Raw genomic sequence first — 21,107 nt, forward strand, 5'->3', positions numbered from 1 at the left:
TCGGACGCCCCAGCTGGGATATTGGTTTACTACTCCCACGCCCCCACAGCTCTAGTGTTTTACTCCCATAACCCTCCTGTCAGCTGCACCATTCCAATACCCCCAACCATCCATTTGAACCCCCTCGTTCCTATCATCTGTCTCTCTCTCTCTAGCTTTGCCATTCAATTTCTTGGCAAACTTTTATTTTCTATTCCATTGCATGGCTGCCTCCCTTTTAACATTGACTTCTCTCTCTCACTGTCTCTCTCCCTATCTCCGTCCTGTGATACTCCTCTCCCCCCTTCTCCTCCTCTGCTTGCCCCCTTATCTCCTCATCCTCTCCTCTCGTCATCTCCTCCTCCTGTCTCCCTCTGCGACCTCCACTCCTTTCCTTTCCTCTCATCTACCTTTTCTCCTCTTTGCTTTCTGACATCCATATTCCGTCCCCTACCTTCTACCTGCTGCCTCTCCTCCTCTCCTCCCCTTTCCTCTCCCCCACCTCCTGGGCTCATAATGTACTCCCCCGTGAAATGAGCAGGAGTGAAGGCACCAGAGTAATGTATTGTGATTCATGGGTGCAGACAGAAAGGATTGAGCGTAAAGCACACAGAACATAACAGTCTGCACAGTTCTCCTAGTCTCCTGTTCCACAAAACGTCGGGATTTCTACCCACACACCGACCGCAAACTGCAGGTCCACAGAATCGGCTGTGTGGTATGCAGGAGCAGGACAGGGTTTGTCTATGCACAGTGTGTGCAACGCCTAGGGTAGAGCCAATTATGATGCAGTGATATATACGGTATTTAGATATCGAAAAATCCCACCACATCATGTGTCTAATAAATGATATCGATAGAAGGCTTTACTATCTGTGTTGTAAACACTGCGTATAGAAAAACCTGTCCTGTCCTGCTGCTATTAGCGATTTCCAAACGTTCACAACAACATAAGGATATAATTATTATAAATGTCACCATTTACGCAGTGTATCCGGGAAATTGTGTAGTATATTATTAGTGAAATTATGCTAGTAATAATTATAAAGATGGAAAAGACCATTTATCATAGATTTTTTCTCTGTTTACTACTTTTGGAAATATTGCAATAACAATGCGGTGAATTCATTGCTATCTGGGCGTGGTGTAGATGGATATCAAAGCCTCTGACCAGGCTTAAATGATATGACTTATGCTGCTGCGGGGAATTGTAAATTGACTCACTCAGTCAATTCAGGGAAGACTTCCTTCCCTCCCACGAAAATGAACAATTGCTCCGATAATTGCAATGGAACACATACCAGTGGTTATCTGTTTAATGTGTCTCTGTTTCCCTATCTTGTTGTTTCTCAAGAGAGGAGGGCCTGCAGGGTTTCCGTCTCTCTCTCTTTCTTCTTTCTTAGACCATTTCCTATTCTATGTTTTTGTCTTCTCTGTCTCTCTGTCTCTCTGTCTCTCTCTCTCTCTCTCTCTCTCTCTCTCTCTCTCTCTCTCTCTCTCTCTCTCTCTCTTCTCTCTCTCTCTCTCTCTCTCTCTCTCTCTCTCTCTCTCTCTCTCTCTCTCTCTCTCTCTCTCTCTCTTTCTCTCCTTGAATTTCCATCTACTTGTATTGTATTCTTTCATTTTGCAAAAAAAATGAAAAAAATACAGTGGTGACCCATGGGAATAAGATGTATGTGAATCATTACTACAATAATAATGAATATATTAGTCATAATCAATACAACAATCCAATTTGAATTTATTAATATTCAGGGATTTTATTATATCCAAATCGTTTGTCTGGCACTTTGATACTGCTTAATGTTACTGGAAGCATGTATCAAGTATACTAAACAAGCAGTTCACTTTATATCACTCTCTTCTGTGTGTAAGGTGAGTTTGGGGAGGTGTGCAGCGGTCGACTCAAGCTGCCCAGCAAGAAGGAAATGTGTGTAGCCATCAAGACGCTGAAGGCGGGCTACACTGACAAACAGAGGCGGGAGTTCTTGGCAGAGGCGTCAATCATGGGCCAATTTGATCACCCTAACATTATCAGGCTGGAGGGGGTCGTAACGCGCAGTAAGTGAAGGGCGTGCACACACACACACACACAAACACACACACACACACACACACACACACACACACACACACACACACACACACACACACACACACACACACACACACACACTGGCACTTGTGCAAATGGGACACACAAACACACCCACACTAACACACAAACTGCATATTTTAAACCAGATAAGGGAAAGGTCTGTACTTATTTGTTAATTTTCTATTTTTAAAGCATTTTTTGAGCCTGTCGCCTATTGACAATTGGGAAAACACAATATCCTGCATCATCCTTTGATAAAAGGCCTTTCTTTAGACATTATCCAAATTATTTTTATGAAGAAAAAATGTATGGTATACTTATACATGGTCCCTAACTTTGACTCATTTCACTGTTGAAATGAGGACACATGCATCATGTGTGCTTATATCGTCAACTGTATGGAAAGAACACACATCAAGAGAGCGAAACTATACAGAAGTGTGAGCGCTACAGCGTGAGCCTGTTACAAGCGGACACGTTTTCATCCCCGGTGAGATGTTCCCCAAAGTAGCCCATTTTGAATTCTCCCCATCTGACAAATGGCCCTAAAGTGGCAAACATTCTTCCTGCAAGACCCGGGGAGATTTGTATGGAGTGGCTGCGGTGTAAATCTCCGCAGATCAATGTTCTCTGATCAGGGCCTGCGTCCAAGGCCAAGCAGAGATCCATAAATCCATACGTCTCACTCTCCTTCCCTGCAGGATGCTGCTGCCTACAACACATTTTGTCAGCACGCAGACACCCGGCACCCGCCCCCTCTTCCCTTTCTCACTAGCAAAGGGCTCCAGACAGCTCTCTTCTAAACCTGAGAGTAGAGGGCAGGTCATTTCTGATTCCCCACCACATGCGCGGAATCCACAGGCACGCAGAGCATTGATTCATGTGATTTATTATGCTGCCCTTGATGTTAATTCTTAATAATAATATTGGGACTTTCACACCTCATTTCCCTTCCGGTGGCTCTGGTTGGATGGCCTCCATAAAGTCAGCCTCGTGAGACCATCCAGATATTAAAGTTTTTGAAAAACAGATTTTGAAACTGGCAAGATCACGAGGGTCTCACGAGGCTATATCAAACACAGTGCATGAATTAGAAGAATACACTGAAACAAGGACACGCTGCATACCAACACAGGTATCTCAGGTTTATTCTCTCTCACCCACAAACACACACACACATGCACACACTATTGTCACATTCAAAGATCTTTCCCTCTACTCACACCCCGCTCCGCCCGCCTTTCTCTCTTTTGAACTCCAACACAAAACAAAGATGTTGTGGCAGGCGAGAATAGAGGGGGTGAGATAGGGAATGGCTGATCGCTGCATCTGGGACTGTAAAAGCTGTCTGGTCTGAAACACAAAGCGATGCATCATCAAGGCCTTGGTGGGGGTGGGGGTTGATGAGGTTGGCGGTTGTTTAACCGTATCTCTATCTGTGTTTACAAGACCAGCGCTTGTAAGAGCAGGAGAAAGCACTTTTTGCTCGCCTCATATCTGTCTCTGGTCGGACCCCAGTTCTTTCTGTGCGACCGCAGAGTGTGGGTGTGTGTGTGTCTGTGTGTTTGTGTGGATGTATGACTGTGTGTCTGTGTGTGTGCATGTGTCTGTGTTTGGGTGTGTGCACGCGTGTGGTTGTATGTGTGTGCGTGTGTGTGTGTATATCCAAACGCCATTTGTGCATACGTATGCATGTGTGTGCACATACATGTGGGTGTGTGTGTGTGTGTGTGCGCGTGTGTATGTGTGTGCGTTAAGGAAGTTACAAGGTACAGATTCATGAGGGGAACAGGGACAAGCAGGTAGTTGCTCTGGCGAGGGTAAACCACTTTGGAATAAGAGGTTGTGATTCAGAGCGCGTGGAGAACAGTCTCCGCCGGCCCACCTCTGGCTGTAAAAGCCTCGCACTGGTTGGTTCTGATCAGTTGCAGACGAGGGCGGGTTCTGACCCGGGTTATGTACCTCCACTGGAAAAACAATGTCGCACTCTGACAGCTCACCGGCCTGAAACCCCCAAAAACAGTATCGAGAAAATAGGACAGAGAAAGGCACAAGCCTAAATGCTGTGTACAGGTTGTGTGTGTGTGTGTGTGTGTGTGTGTGTGTGTGTGTGTGTGTGTGTGTGTGTGTGAGTGTGTGTGTCTGCGTGCGTGCGTGCGTGTGTGTGTGTGTTTTATTGAGGATCATTCATAATGGCCTATGATCATTTCCGATTGTGCGTGTGAGCATCTGTTGCTCTTCCATTAGGCAAGCTGTGCAACGTGTCTTTGGCACACAACAAGACACTTCCCAAGATGTTTCTTAGGAAGTGAATGTCATCATTAGGATCTTCTCATGTGTTTCTGCGCATACTACTATACTGTTGTCCTTGCTGTTGCTGTCAAAGGCTGACCAATATTACCTCACCTAACAAGGCTTCCATCTTGTTTCTCTGTTTGTTTTTTAACAGGCAAGCCTGTGATGATCGTCACAGAGTACATGGAGAACGGATCACTGGACAGCTTTCTAAGAGTAGGTGTCCTCACACACACAGCAACACAAACACATGCCCCCTCGAAGAGGCACACATAAAAGAATGAATGCCAAAATAGTTCCCTATGTTAGTATCATATTAGCTGTAGCTGACTCCCAGTGCTCTTAGTCATCTTGGTCAGCCTTTCATTTGTGTTTTACCAACATACTTGAGGGTGGGTTTTCATTCTTTGGCTCAAATCTATAAACGTGTGCTTCATGTTTTCCAAACCTTACCGTATAAAGTAAGAATACTGAAATGAATACGGAAAAAACGGATAGAATGTGTACGGCTCAGTTACACTTCACGATGGCAACCATCGTGGTTTCTGCTTACACTTACCAAACCCCTTTTTTATTATTATTTTTTGCTGCCAACTGTTCTTTCACCAGGGAGTCTTTCAGCTACTAGCACAAATGTGTTTTTGATACACGTCCAGGGTCTACTGTGTGCATCGGTCCACGTTCTACAAAGCTATGTACCGGTAAACTGTCAGAAAGAGAAGTGGAATGAAGAATCTCTCTAGTTCTCTATCTCGCTCCCTCCCCGACTAATGAGCAATTCCGATGCCTCACTGTAATTAGCCAAGCCACAACAGCCAAACCACGATTCTAAATCAAAAGAGCACAAAAAAAACATTGAATCAACATGGAGCCGGTATGTTTTTCACCCGCGTCTGTTCTTGGTGTAGTTAGCCTCTTTCCACATGTGTCTGTTCAGTGTCTCAGAAGAAGTGGGAGGAATAACCACCATGTTTCTTTTAGAGGTCTGCTCTTCATCAGCGGGGAGACGTGTCACCGACACACACACACACACACACACACACACGCACACACGCACGCACGCACTCACACACACACAAAAACACACAGGCACAGACCCACTCACACACACAAACACACACGCACACACACACACACACACACACACACACACACACACACACACACACACACACACACACACACACACACACACACACACAGACAAACACAGGCACAGACGCATGCACACACACACACACACACACAGGCACACAGTCCTACAAACACACGCTTGCATACATCCACAGCAACATCTGTAGACATACATAGACCACTTATATGCAATAGCTGGTGTCTGTGTTTCGAGATGGCTTATGCTTTGAAGTGACTCAGCCAGGTGGTCAGTGAAGTAATTGCACAGTGTGCTAGACGTGCTGGCCGGGTCTGTGGTTCAAAGACAAAACACTCAGCCTCTTCATAAACACACACACACACATGCACACACAAACACACAGACACACACACGCAAACACACAATAGCACCATTATATTCCCATCCCTTGGATTTGACGTTTGCTATTTCTGTTCCTCTGTTCCTCCGTTCCTGATGTATTTTTATCATCCTACTTTTATTTTGAAGTCTTCCCCTCTTTGCCCGTGTCTCCCTTTGCTATGCTTATGTTATGATTATTATTATCATTGCATCGGGGCATCAGCAGACATCTCACTGGGCGTATAAGATTGCACACGCCAGTGTAAACACTCCAACTGCCAACTCAAACCAAACAAAATGCCTGCATTGTTTCTTTCCGATTGTTTGTACAAACCTCATAGTCCCAACACTGTCTGTATCTCTGTGTGACAAACTTAACCTTTTAATGCCTACGTTTCTCTGACATTGATCTTATTTTCAAAGATACCATGAATGTGAACTTTAAGAATGACCTTATATATGGATACATTTTATTGTTGAAAGCACATCTAGAGAGATTCGCCTATAATCGTTCACGCTGAATTGCATATGAATTTGAATACATGAACGGCGTTTACATAGCTTACGCTTCATTGACTCCTGCTCTCGGTTGCCACTGTAGATCAGCGTATAGTTTGTCACAGTAGTACTTTTTAAAGGTTAATGAAAGATTCTGTATGCAAAATAGCTGTAAAGGTCACTTAGCATTTCCTAGGATCTATTAAACTGCTGTGTGGCATGTTTTTTATTTTCTTTCCCCTCTCTCTCTCCCGCCCTCTCTCTGCCTCTGTCTTTGTCTCTCTCTCTATACATAAACATCTTCTTCAGAAGCATGACGCCCAGTTTACCGGCATCCAGCTGGTGGGCATGCTGCGTGGCATCGCCTCGGGCATGAAGTACCTGTCCGACATGGGATACGTCCATCGGGACCTGGCGGCTCGGAACATTCTGGTCAACAGCAACCTGGTGTGCAAGGTGTCCGACTTCGGCCTGTCCCGAGTCCTGGAGGACGACCCGGAGGCTGCCTACACCACGAGGGTGAGCTGGGAGGGAGCGGGGAAAAGTGTGAAATCACCAAAAAACGTAAACTTGATTTAGCTGTGGACCCTTTTATCCAAAGAAACCAACTAGTGAGGCTGAGAGCTATCGACAGTTCAATAAAAATGTGTCTGCCGCGAATAGAAGTTTTGTCGCACAATCTGGTTGCAAAATAAAATCAGCTGGACAGAGTGCTTATGAGTAGATCATCAGAGATACATTTTCTTATTAGTAATACAACAATTACAGCAGATTTCACATCGCAAGGATTAAAGACTCTCAATTCCACTACAGTTTCTACATTTCAGAATGTGTCAACTGACTGTGTCTATAGTGGCTCCTCCTTTTAGTTCAGATGAATGACCACGGTGCCCTTGCATTGTCTTTGGCAGGCCGTTGCATTGTGCATATCAATGTATGAATGATGCCATTCTCCTATTTTCTAACAGCCGCGGTGCACTCATGTGTGACTGCAGGTGCAGCACCCAATATTGGCAGTCCCTTGGGGTTGAGGGGGGGGGGGGGGGGGGGGGGGGGGGTTGTTCGCGTTGATCTAAGATTGCAATCTGAATCCATCTTGAATTATCATGTTCAGTTGCTACAGAGTAACAACTGAATTGATAAAAAGAAACAGGAATTGTCCATCCAAGTCAACCATCCCCCTTCTTTAGGTGATGCAAAGAGCAGAGAGCTGGCTGTGTATGTGTGTGTGTGTGTGTGTGTGTCTCTTATATATAGAGAAAGGATGAAGGGAGGTGGATGATGACAGAGTTACTGAGTATGAGAAGGCCTATAGTCACTTTGTCACATCTGACCCTCTCTTTATCTGCCCTCACCAACATAATTTAAATAGTCACACCACAAACTGCCGGCACCTAACACACGCACACTCACGCACACACATTCATACATACATTTGTACGTACACATACACACTTACACACACACATGCACATGCACACACACAAACACACACACACACACACACACACACACACACACACATGCACACACACAAACACACACACACACAAACACACACACACACAAACACACAAACGCAAGCACACACACACACACACAAACACACACACACACACACACACACACTCACACACACAAACACACACACACACACGCATACACACGCACTGACAAGCCATTTATCCCAGAATTTTTTATACGGACATCTCCACATGCACGCCGGAACACTAGGGAGATAATAACCAACCCATCAAACACACTGGGGTGTGATAAGGTGGACATAAATCTACAGCAATGTTCTCCTCATGCCACACTCTGTCTTGGTGGGATCACAACAATGAATGGCATGCAGGCAGCATAACAAGGTCAGGGGAGTGGCGGCTGCTAAAGGACACTCTATAGTCACAGGCACTGACTGGGAGACGTACTCTGGTTGCACATTAGGAACGGCCCGGCAATCATTCCTTCTTCCATTTCTGCATCGTTCGGGGGGCGGGATGGTGGAGTCACTTAGTTATTTTAGTGATGTACCGTAGACGTATTGTTATCATCTAAATGAATGGCGATGAGAAGATACCGTGATTTTATGTTTGTGAGGTTCCAACTGAAGGGGAAAAATAACCTTATATTTTGTACAGGATATTTTTGGTGGGAATTCACCGAAACTGAAGTGAACTCAAACTGAAATAGAAATTGACCTGAACCGAATTTTAACCAAATAATAACACATGAATAAATGAATCTCCAAAAAAACAGTGCGAGCACAAGCAAGATTCCAATTTATTGAGCCCATGAGAATATCAGCAAGCAAACAAGCAGCAATGCAATAGTTTAATCTGCCAGCCTCACAGAAATAAACAGTTTCTGAAGCAGCAAACAACGTTTGCGTCATGAACACAGATAAGGCTAAAACTAGCTTATTCAAGTTTCCAGATAGGTGTGTGTGTGTGTGTGTGTGTGTGTGTGTGTGTGCGTGCGTGCGTGCGTGCGGGCGTGCGGGCGTGCGCGCGAGAGAGAGAGTGTCTAGTAGGCTCAGAGATGTCTATAACTGTCCTGCCCCTTATCTTAAGGAAATTTCAAAGTTGTTGAGACCCAAAATTATAATTTCTTGTCATTGTGGTCGTAAAGACACAAACATTGTTCCAAGCACACAAATTTTCCATCCCACACATTAACCTAAATAATCATATTGTTCAAGGTAATGAATGTGAGTAGGACTCCTGAGGAGCTATTTTCAGTCCATATTGTAATGTTTTGTGAAGTCCATTGGTTTCTGTTTGTCCTTGCCTTTTTTGCTCCACTTTTCTTTCCCCGCTCCCTTACCTCAACCTTGAGTGGTTATTGTCGGATGGCTAGCTCGGTGGAAGTAGATCAAGAGGGGACACTTTAAAGTCAGCAGATACATGGAAGAGGATTACTTCCTCAAAGGAAATACAGTCTGTCTGTTAGTATGGAGTCTGGGAAATGGAAAGGAAAAAAGGAGGTTGGATAAGGAAATGTGTAAAGCAGCATCACAAATGTGATGTAAGGTGAGGGTAACATTGTGTTCGCTAAAGAAAACTTGGCCTTCATCGTCGGTATGTGATGTTTGTGCAGACTCCCATACATAGAGTGCAGTGTGTTCCGCAGACGGACTGACAGCTATAACTCACACTATCTCTCCTTCCATCTCCCCTTGTCAGGGCGGTAAGATCCCTATCCGGTGGACGGCACCTGAGGCCATAGCCTACAGGAAGTTTACATCCTCCAGTGACGCCTGGAGCTACGGCATCCTGCTCTGGGAAGTGATGTCATATGGGGAGCGGCCCTACTGGGAGATGTCCAATCAGGACGTGAGTACAAGCTCTCACTAACCTGAAAGAAATAATGAAACAATATAGCAATGGATTCATCACCCATGTAATTACTGAGACTTTAGGAAGGAAAATAGGTATCATGTTTTTATTGTATTGTATTAATACAGATATATTTATATGTTTTCAATATATTTCTTGGAGTTGTATTGTTATTTGGATGTTCATTTTTTAATTTGTATTGCTGTATTGTATTGAGTGTCCTGTACTTTCTGCTGTGAAAGCCGCATTCCCATCTGCCATGATCTGGCTGATCTTGTCGACCCAAGTGTTTTGAATTTCTCTTCAAATCACAAATCGAATAAAACGGTTGTGAGATTTTGAATCAAAGAGAGATGTATTCTCGCTCCTAGCAGGCTGGTACATTCCTACGAGAGATGAGGCAATGTAAACCGGTACCCTTACGGTCTCTGCCCATTCTCCGAGATTCTGAAAAAAACATGGATGTGGTTACAAACCTGAAAGCTGTGTCAAGCAGCGATCCCTCATAAACATCCCCCTGTGTGTAAACAGGCTGAGGGGGTTGTGTGCGTGTTGTGCCTTTCGTGTAAACACCTTTGATTTGACTCTAGATGCAATCGAAACAGAGAGAAAAAAAAGAGGGTGGCAGGAGCTCGAGATTTCTCTGGAGTAAACAGGGCAACCGCCTTATCTTATCTCGCCTCTGATCTCATCTTAAACCGTCCTTCTTGCTTGCCCTCGCCCAGGTGATCAAGGCAGTGGACGAGGGCTACCGCCTGCCCCCGCCCATGGACTGCCCCGCTGCCCTCTACCAACTGATGCTTGACTGCTGGCAGAAGGAGAGGAACAACCGGCCCAAGTTCGAGCACATCGTCAGCATCCTGGACAAGCTCATCCGCAACCCCGGGACCCTCAAGATCACCGCCAACACAACCTCCAGGTAACATAGAGTATATCATCACACAAGCCGTACCCTGGGATGAGTTAGAGCTTTGTTTGAAGTGAGGAAGCGTGCCAGTCGACCGCACAGAGCTTTGAAGTCTTCAAAGGTTTTGCCAGGTTTTGCCCATTGTGTCTGGGACCATCTGTGACTTTGGAATTGACTGAGATTTGGCGATTATATGGAAAACAATTATTGTCGTAAACAACTTTAAATCAGAGCGTTCTTACGACAGAGTTTCCTTAATGTATCGTTAATTATAGAATGAATGGGTACATCGTCACTGGTTGGACTTTCTGGATTCTTCTCTTGACGGAAGATTTCCTGCTCTTTTTTGCCTACCATTCTCTTTTCAGATTTTTGCTGTGATTGTAGTTGTCATAAATAATCACCATTTTCTATATTTACACTAGGCCTAATTCTTACAGTTGGCGAGCACAACTAACTTCCTGTCTGTACAGGATGTTATGAAGCACGTCTCCTGCTATGGGAAATTATAGCTGCTGCGTTTCATTTTGGTATGGGTCAAGTTAATGACATACTTAATCTCAGCGGCTCATTTTTTTTGTGTAATACACAAACTTTTGTACTTATTTATGTATTCATTTGATATTAGGTTTTCCTTTATTAAATGGTCCATTTCCAGTAGTCAAATGTAAATATTAATGATCTGCTTTTTTAGCAAGGACCACCGTGCTGTGATTTAGGGGCTTCCTGAAGCAGGCGTACCCCATGCAGAGTCAGGGAGCCTGTCCTGGGTAGGGGAGGGAGGGGGAGAGGTCCCCGTGCACTGGGCCTCTCGCAGAATCCGACCGCGGTATTATGGAGACGTCAGAGCTCATAACATTGACTAATGATTTCTTAAGAAAGTGAAAATAGGTCCCTTGGAGTTCGCGTGTAATTTTCCTGATTGGCTTTTAACACTGGGCAAGCACAGACTTGCTGTGGGGGGGGGGGCGGTGGTGATTTATGGAAACTATGCATTTCTCAGGATGTGTGTGTGTGAGTGTGTTGTCTGTGTGTGTGTGTGTGTGTGTGTGTGTGTGTGTGTGTGTGTGTGTGTGTGTGTTTGTGTAAGTGTGTGTGCGAGAGAGTGTTGTGTGTGTGTTTGTGGCTGTGCGTGTGCATGTGTGTGTGTGCAAATTGTCTTTGTGGGTGTGGGTGTTGTGTGCGCGCGCCCACAGCAGGAGCAGCTGCACTCAAGCTCCACACACCTCATTTGTCTCGGCACAGTCATCGTGGTTAATGGAACTACCCCCCTCCCTCCCCCCCTCCCCCCCCCCCCCCCCCCCCCACACACACACACACACACACACACACACACACACACACCTCACCGCCGTCCGAACAAGCACTGCCCGCCCAGAGGAGGTCTGACACACGTGGTTCTGGACTAATGTTGAGACGGAATAATTCCTCTGCCTGTGTCCTTCGTGTCCTCCTCTGGCCAAGCACTTGCACTTTCTCAAGAGTTCATTGATGATCGAGTCCGCAAATTAAAAAAATGGTCCTTGTATCTCCACCCAAATCGAACCAAAACAAATGATGGATAATGTGGTGTCCATGGATGTGTGTCTGCATATACGTGTCTTCCTATAGGTATGTATTATATGTATGTATGTGTGTGAATGTATTCGTGTATGTACCGTAAATATGTATGCCTGTATGCATGTGTATGTATGTAAATATGTACGTTTGTATGCATGTCTGCAAGTATGCATGTGTACTTGCCTCCAATCTTCTTTCCTCTCCACTTTTCGTTCGTGGAGCCAGACGTGCCAACGGGCACAACCGAGCTCCCATCCCAACGGCTACCCTCTCCACGCCGGCCCCCTCGCTCCGACACACCGGTTATTCTTTCATTTTCCCCCCACCCCATCCTCTGCTCCCCTCCGCCTCGCCTTCATCATCGCGCTGCTTTGTTCCCGTTCCATCCCCCCCAGTTCCCTCCTCTCTCGTCTTAGCGATTGAGCCTCCAGCCTCCGAGACGGTTTTCGGAGGGTCGGGTGAAAGCTGGAGAGGAATGAAATAAATATCAAAAAAAAGTTAAAAGAGAAGAGTTTGGGAAAGCGAGGGATGCAAGGTCATCCACAGTTTACCTCTCGGCAGAGCAGGGAGCGGCGGAGTGGGCCGATGAAGATGGAGCTCCTGGAGAAAATCAATACCCGGGGTTTGAACAGCTTGTTTGTGTACACAGACAGCCTAGAACCGTTTTTGGAGGGTTACGGGAGATAAGAGCACCCCCACCACCCATCCTCCCACACACACACACACACACACACACTCACACACACACACACACCCCTACCCCGCCGCTCCCCTACCCATGCTTACAGGCACCCACTTCTTCGCCCTCATTTCATCCCCCAATCCAACCTTTTCTTTCAGATTCCCTTTATAGAAGATATTTGATTTCTGTGCGCTTATTTCATCTGAGCAACATTTCCCTTGCAGCCTGCAAACCGGTCGAATCTGCAAGCACATTTTTTCCCTGGAATATGCATCTGGCCCACATCCCGTTCAGGAATATTTCCAGCTGACCGGGTCATGCCAATCACGATTTGTCTAACAACTCCGGATTTCATACGATGTGCAGAGGAGCACCCTATGGGAGAGCCGTTCAGTTATTTTCATAAACAACTAAGGTGGCTGCCACTTATGTCACACGTTTCGTGACTCTTATCAGTTGTGTCAGGAGTGGAATCCTGCCATTCAATTATATAGGATAAACAACTGACTGCCTATGTCTCTCTCTCTCTCTCTCTCTCTCTCTCTCTCTCTCTCTCTCTCTCTCTCTCTCTCTCTCTCTCTCTCTCTCTCTCTCTCTCTCTCTCTCTCTCTCTCTCTCTCTCTCTGTCTGCCTGAAATCCCATAAGGAGCTGCCCTGGGTCTTTTCTGTTGCCATAGTCCCATATTCCACATGCTCACACATGCTGCCTGTGCATTCACTGTACACACACACACACACACACACACAAACACACACACACACACACACACACACACACACACACACACACACACACACACACACACACACACACACACACACACACACACACACACACACACACACACACACACACACAGAGACACACACACACACAGACACACACACAAACAGATGAAAACACAGGCATACATGAGCACCAGACACAAACACACACACACACACACACACACACACACACACACACACACACACACACACACACACACACACACACACACACACACACGCAAGCAAGCAGATGCATCCATGAATACACACTCACCCAATTGCAGAAACCCAAAACAGAGTCAAAAATTAGCATACACAACACATTAAGCCAACCTCCGACACACACTCCAACATGTTTCTGACCTTCCTGACAGTGCAAATAAGTTAGACGGGAGTGGACTTCCCTGTATGCTAATGAGTTTATTTACACAGCTATGAATAGTATTTCCCAAGAGACACCAATACCCTGGTTTCCGTGTCCTGTCCCCACCGACTCCACAGGGTCTATTCCCTGGGGGGATCCCCCGACTGGTGTGTCTCTGCGAGCATGTTTTCAGTGCATCATATCAAGTGTCTGTGTCTGATATGCCCGACACTTGTGTCTTACCAAAGGTTCCTCGTAGGAGCAAACAGGCCCCAATGACCCACTTTTAAATATGGTTCATCTCGATTAGTACATCTGCACTCAAGCATGAACGGAAATTTGGTATATTTGAAAACTCTGGTGTTCCTGTCTATGTTATTATTGTCACTTATTATGTTTAAAGCTATCTCTCTTTATAAGCTCTGACAGTCTTTCTAATGAAAAACGGTAATCATAACAGTCACGATATGGTTGCGTGTAATCTACTTTTTAGTGAGTAACAATTTAATTACCACTGCCTCTCCTTTCTGGAACGAGGAGTGATGGTTGTTTACTCTTAAGTCAGCTGAGCACTTCATTTGATTGATTTAAAACTTGTCAACATAAAAATAATGTGGCCAAGTGCAGTATGCATGGAGTGTGAATACAATTAAGCTGAAGTCGACCATGGTTACTTACTACTTATCATTATTCTGAGTGCATGTTATATGAATTATTTCTGTCTGACACCCACTACTCGAACTCAAAGACCATAAACCATGCATGGCGTTTGGAGTACATACAGGAAAGGCATTTTCACCAGCGTTTCTGCAGGTGGTTTTATAGCTACATGTATGTCTTAACCATGCAAATGTGTTTTTTACGATGTGAAAATTGTCAATACAATGTTAGACTCTTTGCTTTTTTTTTGCTTTTCCACTCTCATTCCTTGCTCATCCATCCAAAACACTGTACCCTTGTGCGTTCCCCACAAATCTACTGAACCATTTTTTACAATCTACACAGAGTGTGTAGACATCTACACAGAGTGTGTAGATTGTCCTACCAGACTACCAGACTCTCATACTTAATTTCATTTTCACAGAGAGTCTGGACCCACTCAATGTACTAACGTTAACTCACTTGAAGGCGGGTGTCTGTTGAAGTTTAAAACTATTGGATCTGCCCAGTGCCACTCTGGATCTGCCTCAAACAATCGCTAACGTTTGGTCGGGACGTATGTCATGCGCTGGGACCGGCCGGGAATCACGATGCACGCAGGCTGTATTCAAACCAAACACCGTGCGTGAAGATGTCGGTCAATGATAGCTGACTTTAACGTCATTGTTCTCAGCCACTCCCTGTGTTCGCTGTTTGGACGCACAAAATTTGGAAGGAGAAAACCCGCGAATATACCGCAAAACCAGACGTAGTACTGAAGGGAAATGAAAATTGAGGGGAAGTGCTTAGGCGGGCGGAGCCAGGCTAGAGTGATGTATATTATCAACTTAATCAATTGGGGTTTTAATGTTGCGATATCTGTAGAACATGCCACATGTTTAACACATGCGACCCTTCTTATCTCCCAGGCCAACCAATCAACTGCTGGAACAGAGCACCTCAGAGGCGACATCGTGGGACACCGTAGGAGACTGGATGGATGGAATGAGGACGCTGCCTTGCAAGGAAGCCTTCTCTGGTGTTTGCTACAGCTCCTGTGACACCATGCCCAAGACCTCTACAGAGTAAGGACCATTGGCATAACACCAAACACACACATATGACACACAGATGACAGACATCGTGTTTTCCAGGTTCTCCTCAGTAATCCGTGCCCAGAATTCAGAGCGTTTTAAGTGCTTGAAAACTGCCCCAAACAACACCAGCATCGAGCCATTGTGTCATACCCATCAATGCGTGTTGGCTGTCGTTGTGGTGTTGGCCCACTCCAACCCACTTTCTAAAGTTAGGTGTTGGTGTTTGTTGGGACTTCAGCTTAAGCTGCAAGTACGTCAAGGGCTTCACAGGGTGTAAGTACTCCTTAGGGACTGGACAAGGTTCTTGACTTGTACCGCAATCTGGGTCTGTTGCTAAAAAGGAAGTGCCAGACATTGAATGAGGCTGCGTATGATAGCACAGAGAAACTTATGCTTTAGAGCATTTTTATGTAAGTTACAATTGATCTGTATCGGGCCAGAGCACGATTGCCCGCTCTCTCCACTCTTTGCACCAAGTGCAACTAGTTGTTTGACCTGCCGATAAACACATAAGTATTTGTTTATGTTGTCACTCTAGTGTAGAAAAGCCTGCACATCAAGTGCCCAAGTCAATACAATGGAGTAGACCTTCCCACTATGCCTAGTATCCTTGATTATTTAGAGACAATGACATAAACGACCACCCCTCTCACCTGCCACCTGCATTATCAGCTAAGGATGTGCAGTTGACTCTTGAGTGTGGCACTTATATATACTTTCTAATATTAAGAAAGTTAGGGTAAAGTTGACATGTTGTTTATTTGAGTGATACGGAATGAGTGCGAAAAGTGGATGCATTGTGCAACATTTTGAGAGAGCTGTCCCAAAACAGGCTGAGAAATAACATGTTGGGCAACTGCACCCTTCAGAGAAACGCCTCTAAGACCTTGAATGTGGCTATGCGGTTATTTGAAAATGTGTCAACACACAATTTGCAAACAGTGGAATGAAATGCGAGCTCGCATACTTTGTCTCCGTATGTCTGGCCATGCATCAGCTCTGTCGCTAGCTCTCTCTCACCCTGTATTGCAACAACGTGACAACCATTGCAGTATGACAGAACGTAGGAGGCTGTCTCTGGGTCCTGAATGTGCTCTCTTTAATTCACTCATCCTCCACAAACAGAGACTAAGTTATGGCATAACTTTCAAAGGCAGCGACTTATTCTTAAAATGCTAGAAACAATAAATCATAGAGCAAATAAACAAATCTGCACCTCTGTGTTTTTTATGCACACACGTCAGCACGTGGTAGAAGGAAGAGAGGGTGTATGGGGATCAAATCATTTGTGGATGCATTACAGTATGCTTGGCCCATCAGAAGGCTCTCCTGCGTTTAAGCAGGGAGAAGTACGCCGAGACAGAATGGGGCTGGCCAGCTGGTTTGCTAATTGTGTTGGGATGTGACATTTTAAATAATAGGACGAGGATAATCAGCGTGATCAAAGCATCCATAGGTAGGAGGGTGGAGGTATGGTGGTGGTGAAGGATCAAGGCCAGAGGACTGTATCGCCTTTCCTCCGAGCCCCTCGCCTCCGACATTTAATCATGGGATGTGCTTGATCACAGAGTGTGTCCCCTGCCAATTTGCTGTCAGTAACAGGAAAGAGAGCTTGCGCTGCAGACTTTTAAGAAAACTACATGGCTATTGACAGCATAAGTCACAGATGTGACTTTGACCCTAAATGGATCATTTCATACATGGCTATTTCCCTTGCCGATGCAAAATTGGATCAGTGCAGTATCCAATCGAGTGAAGGCCGGGGCTAACACAGCTGAGGCTAGCTCAGCTACAGACTAAATGCCATTACAAGGCCCGTCCCGGCCTTGGCCTGCGCTTTGCATTGCTCTATTGATTTGTGAAGTCTTAATTCAGTGCTTGTTATTCAGCACAAGGCCATGACCATTCATGACCTTCAACTCAACTCATCCCACACAGCTGTTCTGTGCTGATTGATCTGTTCTGAGCGCTTTATAGTCTGGAAGCAAACAGATCAGTGAAGGTAAATCAAAGGCCCAGCCCTTTCAGACAAAATGCCGTGCCATAATAATGGCATAAAAAGGTGTAATGTTTTTGTTATGCATAACACACTGTCTGGCACAATATTCTGATGTTTGTTGTTGTGTTTATCTCTTAGTTTACATCTTTTTTTGTTGTTTACGTTGCTCTACATTTTTCATATGTCATTGTTATTTAATCTTGCAGAGACTGTTTGGTTGTTGGTTTGCATATCATATTCACCTTCATTCTATCACATGATGTCTTTGGTTCCCAAAATCACTTCCACATATGGATTCAAAACAAATTAGCTAAATCAAGGGAAAGACCCGCCCAATTGGAAGAAGCAACATCTAAATACCATTTAGAAACCCTTTGGACCAGTAACGACACACCACACACACATCAGAAATCGGCTCCAAAGACGTTCTCAGACTCCAGGAGGACACATCACCATACATAGCTGAATGCTACATGCTCCAGTTGACTGCCTGTGCTAACCTCACTGGGTCCCCGATGTGTCTCGGTAGAATGGTTGTGACCGAGGTCCACATCACTCCCGCCTCCTGCCCCGAATGGGAGCCGTCCATGGGGATGACCACTCTCTAGCCTCTCCTCCTCCTCTGGCTCTGGATGGTGGGTGGAGATAAAAACAGCCCCCCCCCCCCCCGCCCTCCCCCTCCCTCGCAACCCCACCCCGTCCCCTGTCTCCTCCACCTAATCCTCTCTCCTTCGACTATTTAATCTGCCACAACCACTCATGGGCTTTCATCTTCATGACCCTTTCAAAATTGATGGCTTGGTTTGGGAAAACATCTCAGTGTTTCCTTCCACACAACCTCGTCCACATATTTGGAGTAATTACGTAACTTTTACATGACCATATTTATCAGTCTGCTAAGTGATTATTTAATTACATTTATTCAAATGTACTATAAGTCAGTCAGTCAGTGTCACATGATTAATGTATAGACCAAATTTGTTGAAAAAGTATGGTATGTAACCTGTAGCGTATAGTACCAATGAATGCAGCACTATTGCACAGAACAAATTTAATAATTAATGAATTATAAAAGTTATGTTCCAAAGTTTTGAAAGGGCACTTCAGGGTCTAGTGGAACCCCAGCCATTGATTTTGGGTCTATATTGCAGAGTCGTTTGGCGACTGCCCATCAGTGTGTTTCCCATAACATAATTGACAACGTCTCAATCCAGCTCTGCCCGTCAACAAACCAAACCTACTGCTTGCATTACCGTAATTCGATTGCAACAGTGTGGCGCATTAACTGTACCGCTACAATGCTTTTTACTAATACAATCCCCGAGTGAACATCGCAAACGAGCCCCCAAAAGCTATGCATCACCTATACTGCATTTGGAAAGAAAGAACGTGCGCTTGTGTGTGTGTATGTCTGTCTGCATCTATATTTTATCCATTGGTCTAAAAAAACGATCTCCTCACACGAGAAATACTATCCAAGTGATCCTCACGAGCTCATCCCGTTAACTGCATACTAATGTGTTTTACAGTCAACGCACGCAACTTATTGCAATCGTTTCATGAGCCCCCTTCTTGCTGCATTGCATTTATCTACAGCCGAGTCTTATCTCATCGTACTGGGTGCTGCTCTGCCCCCCCCGCTCCCCCTCCCCCCCCCCCCCCCCCCCCCCCCCCTCCAGGTGACCCCCTTTCTACCCCGGTGCAGAAACACACGTTAGTGTGATATGCATCGCACACAGGACACTTCACTGTTTTTATCCCCGCGGCTGCGTTTTGCATGCCATTGTCTGCCAATGACAGCGGCATAATAGCAGCTGTCGGCGTAGCCCCCCAAGCCGGCCCCCCAGGCCACCCAGCCCTGCCTCCCTGATTGTTAGCGATGGAGTATGTACGGCGACTCATGACCCCCCCCCCCCAGCCTTTTGATCTAATGGCGGCCCGGTGGCCTTCTGCACCGACGTGGCCGTCCTGTGAGTGACGGATGAAAGGGCGGATGCGGGGGGTGGAGACGGTGGAGCAGAGCAGTGGCGGGTGCATGTCATTAATGTCACACGAGATGTCACGTCTTCACGTTGTGCTAATGTCATTTTCTATCTCCCTGTCTCACTTGTTCTTCCCTCCCTGTCCGTCCCGCTCCCTCTGGATCTCTGTTTATCTCTCTGTGCGTATCACCCTATCCCTCTCTGTATCCCTCTCGGTATCTCTCTCGCTCTCTCTATCTGGCCGTATCTCTCTCCGTCCCTTGCTCTCACTCTCTCCATATCTTTCATTCCCTGTCTGTCTCAATGTCTTTCGCTCTCTCTTTCTCTCTGTCTCTCCCTCTCGCTCTCCCTATCTATCGCTCGCTTTTTCTCTGTATCTATGTCTCCCTCTCTGCCTCTATCTCTCTCTCTCTCTCTCTCTCTCTCTCTCTCTCTCTATACATATATATATATATATATATATATATATATATATACATATATATCTGTCTCGCTCTGTGTCTCTGTCTCTCTATGTCTCTCTCTGTGTGTGTGTCTCTCTCTCTCTCTCTCGCTCTGTCTCCCCGTCCCTCCCGCTCTCCAAAGGGATCTGAAGAAGGCCGGAGGAACCCTTGGCGGCTCTCAGAAGAACATTGTGAGCAGCCTGAAAGCATCCCTGGACACCCACACCAAGAACTGCCCCGTGCCGGTTTAACATCATCCCAGCAACACAAAAGACAAGCATGTGTACAAAAAAAGAAACAAGAACAATACTAAAAGGTTGAGCAATGGCGGCACGGCCCAGCCTGGTCTGTCGGGACCGGCCCCACTGGGTCGGAGGGGCGGGGATACTGCTCTGCCAACACAGTGGCCATCACCATGGAGATAAAACACTGAAAAAGATTGAATGTAGTAATGAGAGAGGGACGACATTTATATATATAAAGATATATAGATATATAAATATACATCTATAGATCTATATGTTTATATGTATATATCGGTCCAGTCAAATATGATGTCATAACCCGGGTCGCCGGGGTAACAGGGATCCAGCAAAAGTCCTGCCAGCTTGTTAAAGCTCGCCGACTCCTGAAGCGACTAACTTGTCCACGATGAGAGGCCTTACGGACACATAGCGGAAGAGTGATGCGGGGGGGGGGGGGAAAGACAATGTGCCAAGGAGTGTTGTTGTTGTTGTGTGTGTGTGTGTGTGTGGGGTGGGGCGGGGCTTGGGACAGGGTGTTTTGATATTGCCCCTGTGATCTGCAACCTGAAGAGGAGAGCCACCGGCCCCTCTTGTCCAATCCATAAAGGGACGGAACTTGTGATGTCTTGCATAAAAGATGCCGGCAGACAGCAGCAGCGCTGGCTCCGGAACCTTCTCCCGGCCGGACGTTGAGCCGAGGGGTGGGTTGAGGTTCGGTGGGGGTTGAGGTTCGGTC

At 45.8% G+C, this 21,107-nt stretch overlaps 1 protein-coding gene across 3 annotated transcripts in view; it reads left to right on the forward strand.

Annotated features, from left to right (window-relative positions):
* Positions 1-20,803, forward strand: part of epha3 (eph receptor A3) — a 74,766-nt gene extending 53,963 nt beyond the window's left edge. Inside the window, exons 12-19 of one of the 3 annotated variants that reach the window (XM_056579432.1) lie at positions 1,855-2,040; positions 4,527-4,588; positions 6,654-6,863; positions 9,530-9,679; positions 10,408-10,601; positions 15,535-15,690; positions 18,231-18,336; positions 20,269-20,359. In XM_056579432.1, coding sequence (XP_056435407.1) covers positions 1,855-2,040; positions 4,527-4,588; positions 6,654-6,863; positions 9,530-9,679; positions 10,408-10,601; positions 15,535-15,690; positions 18,231-18,309 — 1,037 coding nt within the window. In that variant the 3' untranslated portion in view covers positions 18,310-18,336; positions 20,269-20,359. Of the gene's footprint in view, positions 1-1,854; positions 2,041-4,526; positions 4,589-6,653; positions 6,864-9,529; positions 9,680-10,407; positions 10,602-15,534; positions 15,691-18,230; positions 18,337-20,268 lie in introns of all 3 variants that reach the window. The other 2 variants (XM_056579429.1, XM_056579431.1) reach the window with 2 other exon arrangements.
* Positions 20,804-21,107: the final 304 nt, after the last annotated feature.

This window comes from Gadus chalcogrammus, chromosome 20 (assembly GCF_026213295.1).
Source record: "Gadus chalcogrammus isolate NIFS_2021 chromosome 20, NIFS_Gcha_1.0, whole genome shotgun sequence".
Lineage (NCBI taxonomy): Eukaryota > Metazoa > Chordata > Actinopteri > Gadiformes > Gadidae > Gadus > Gadus chalcogrammus.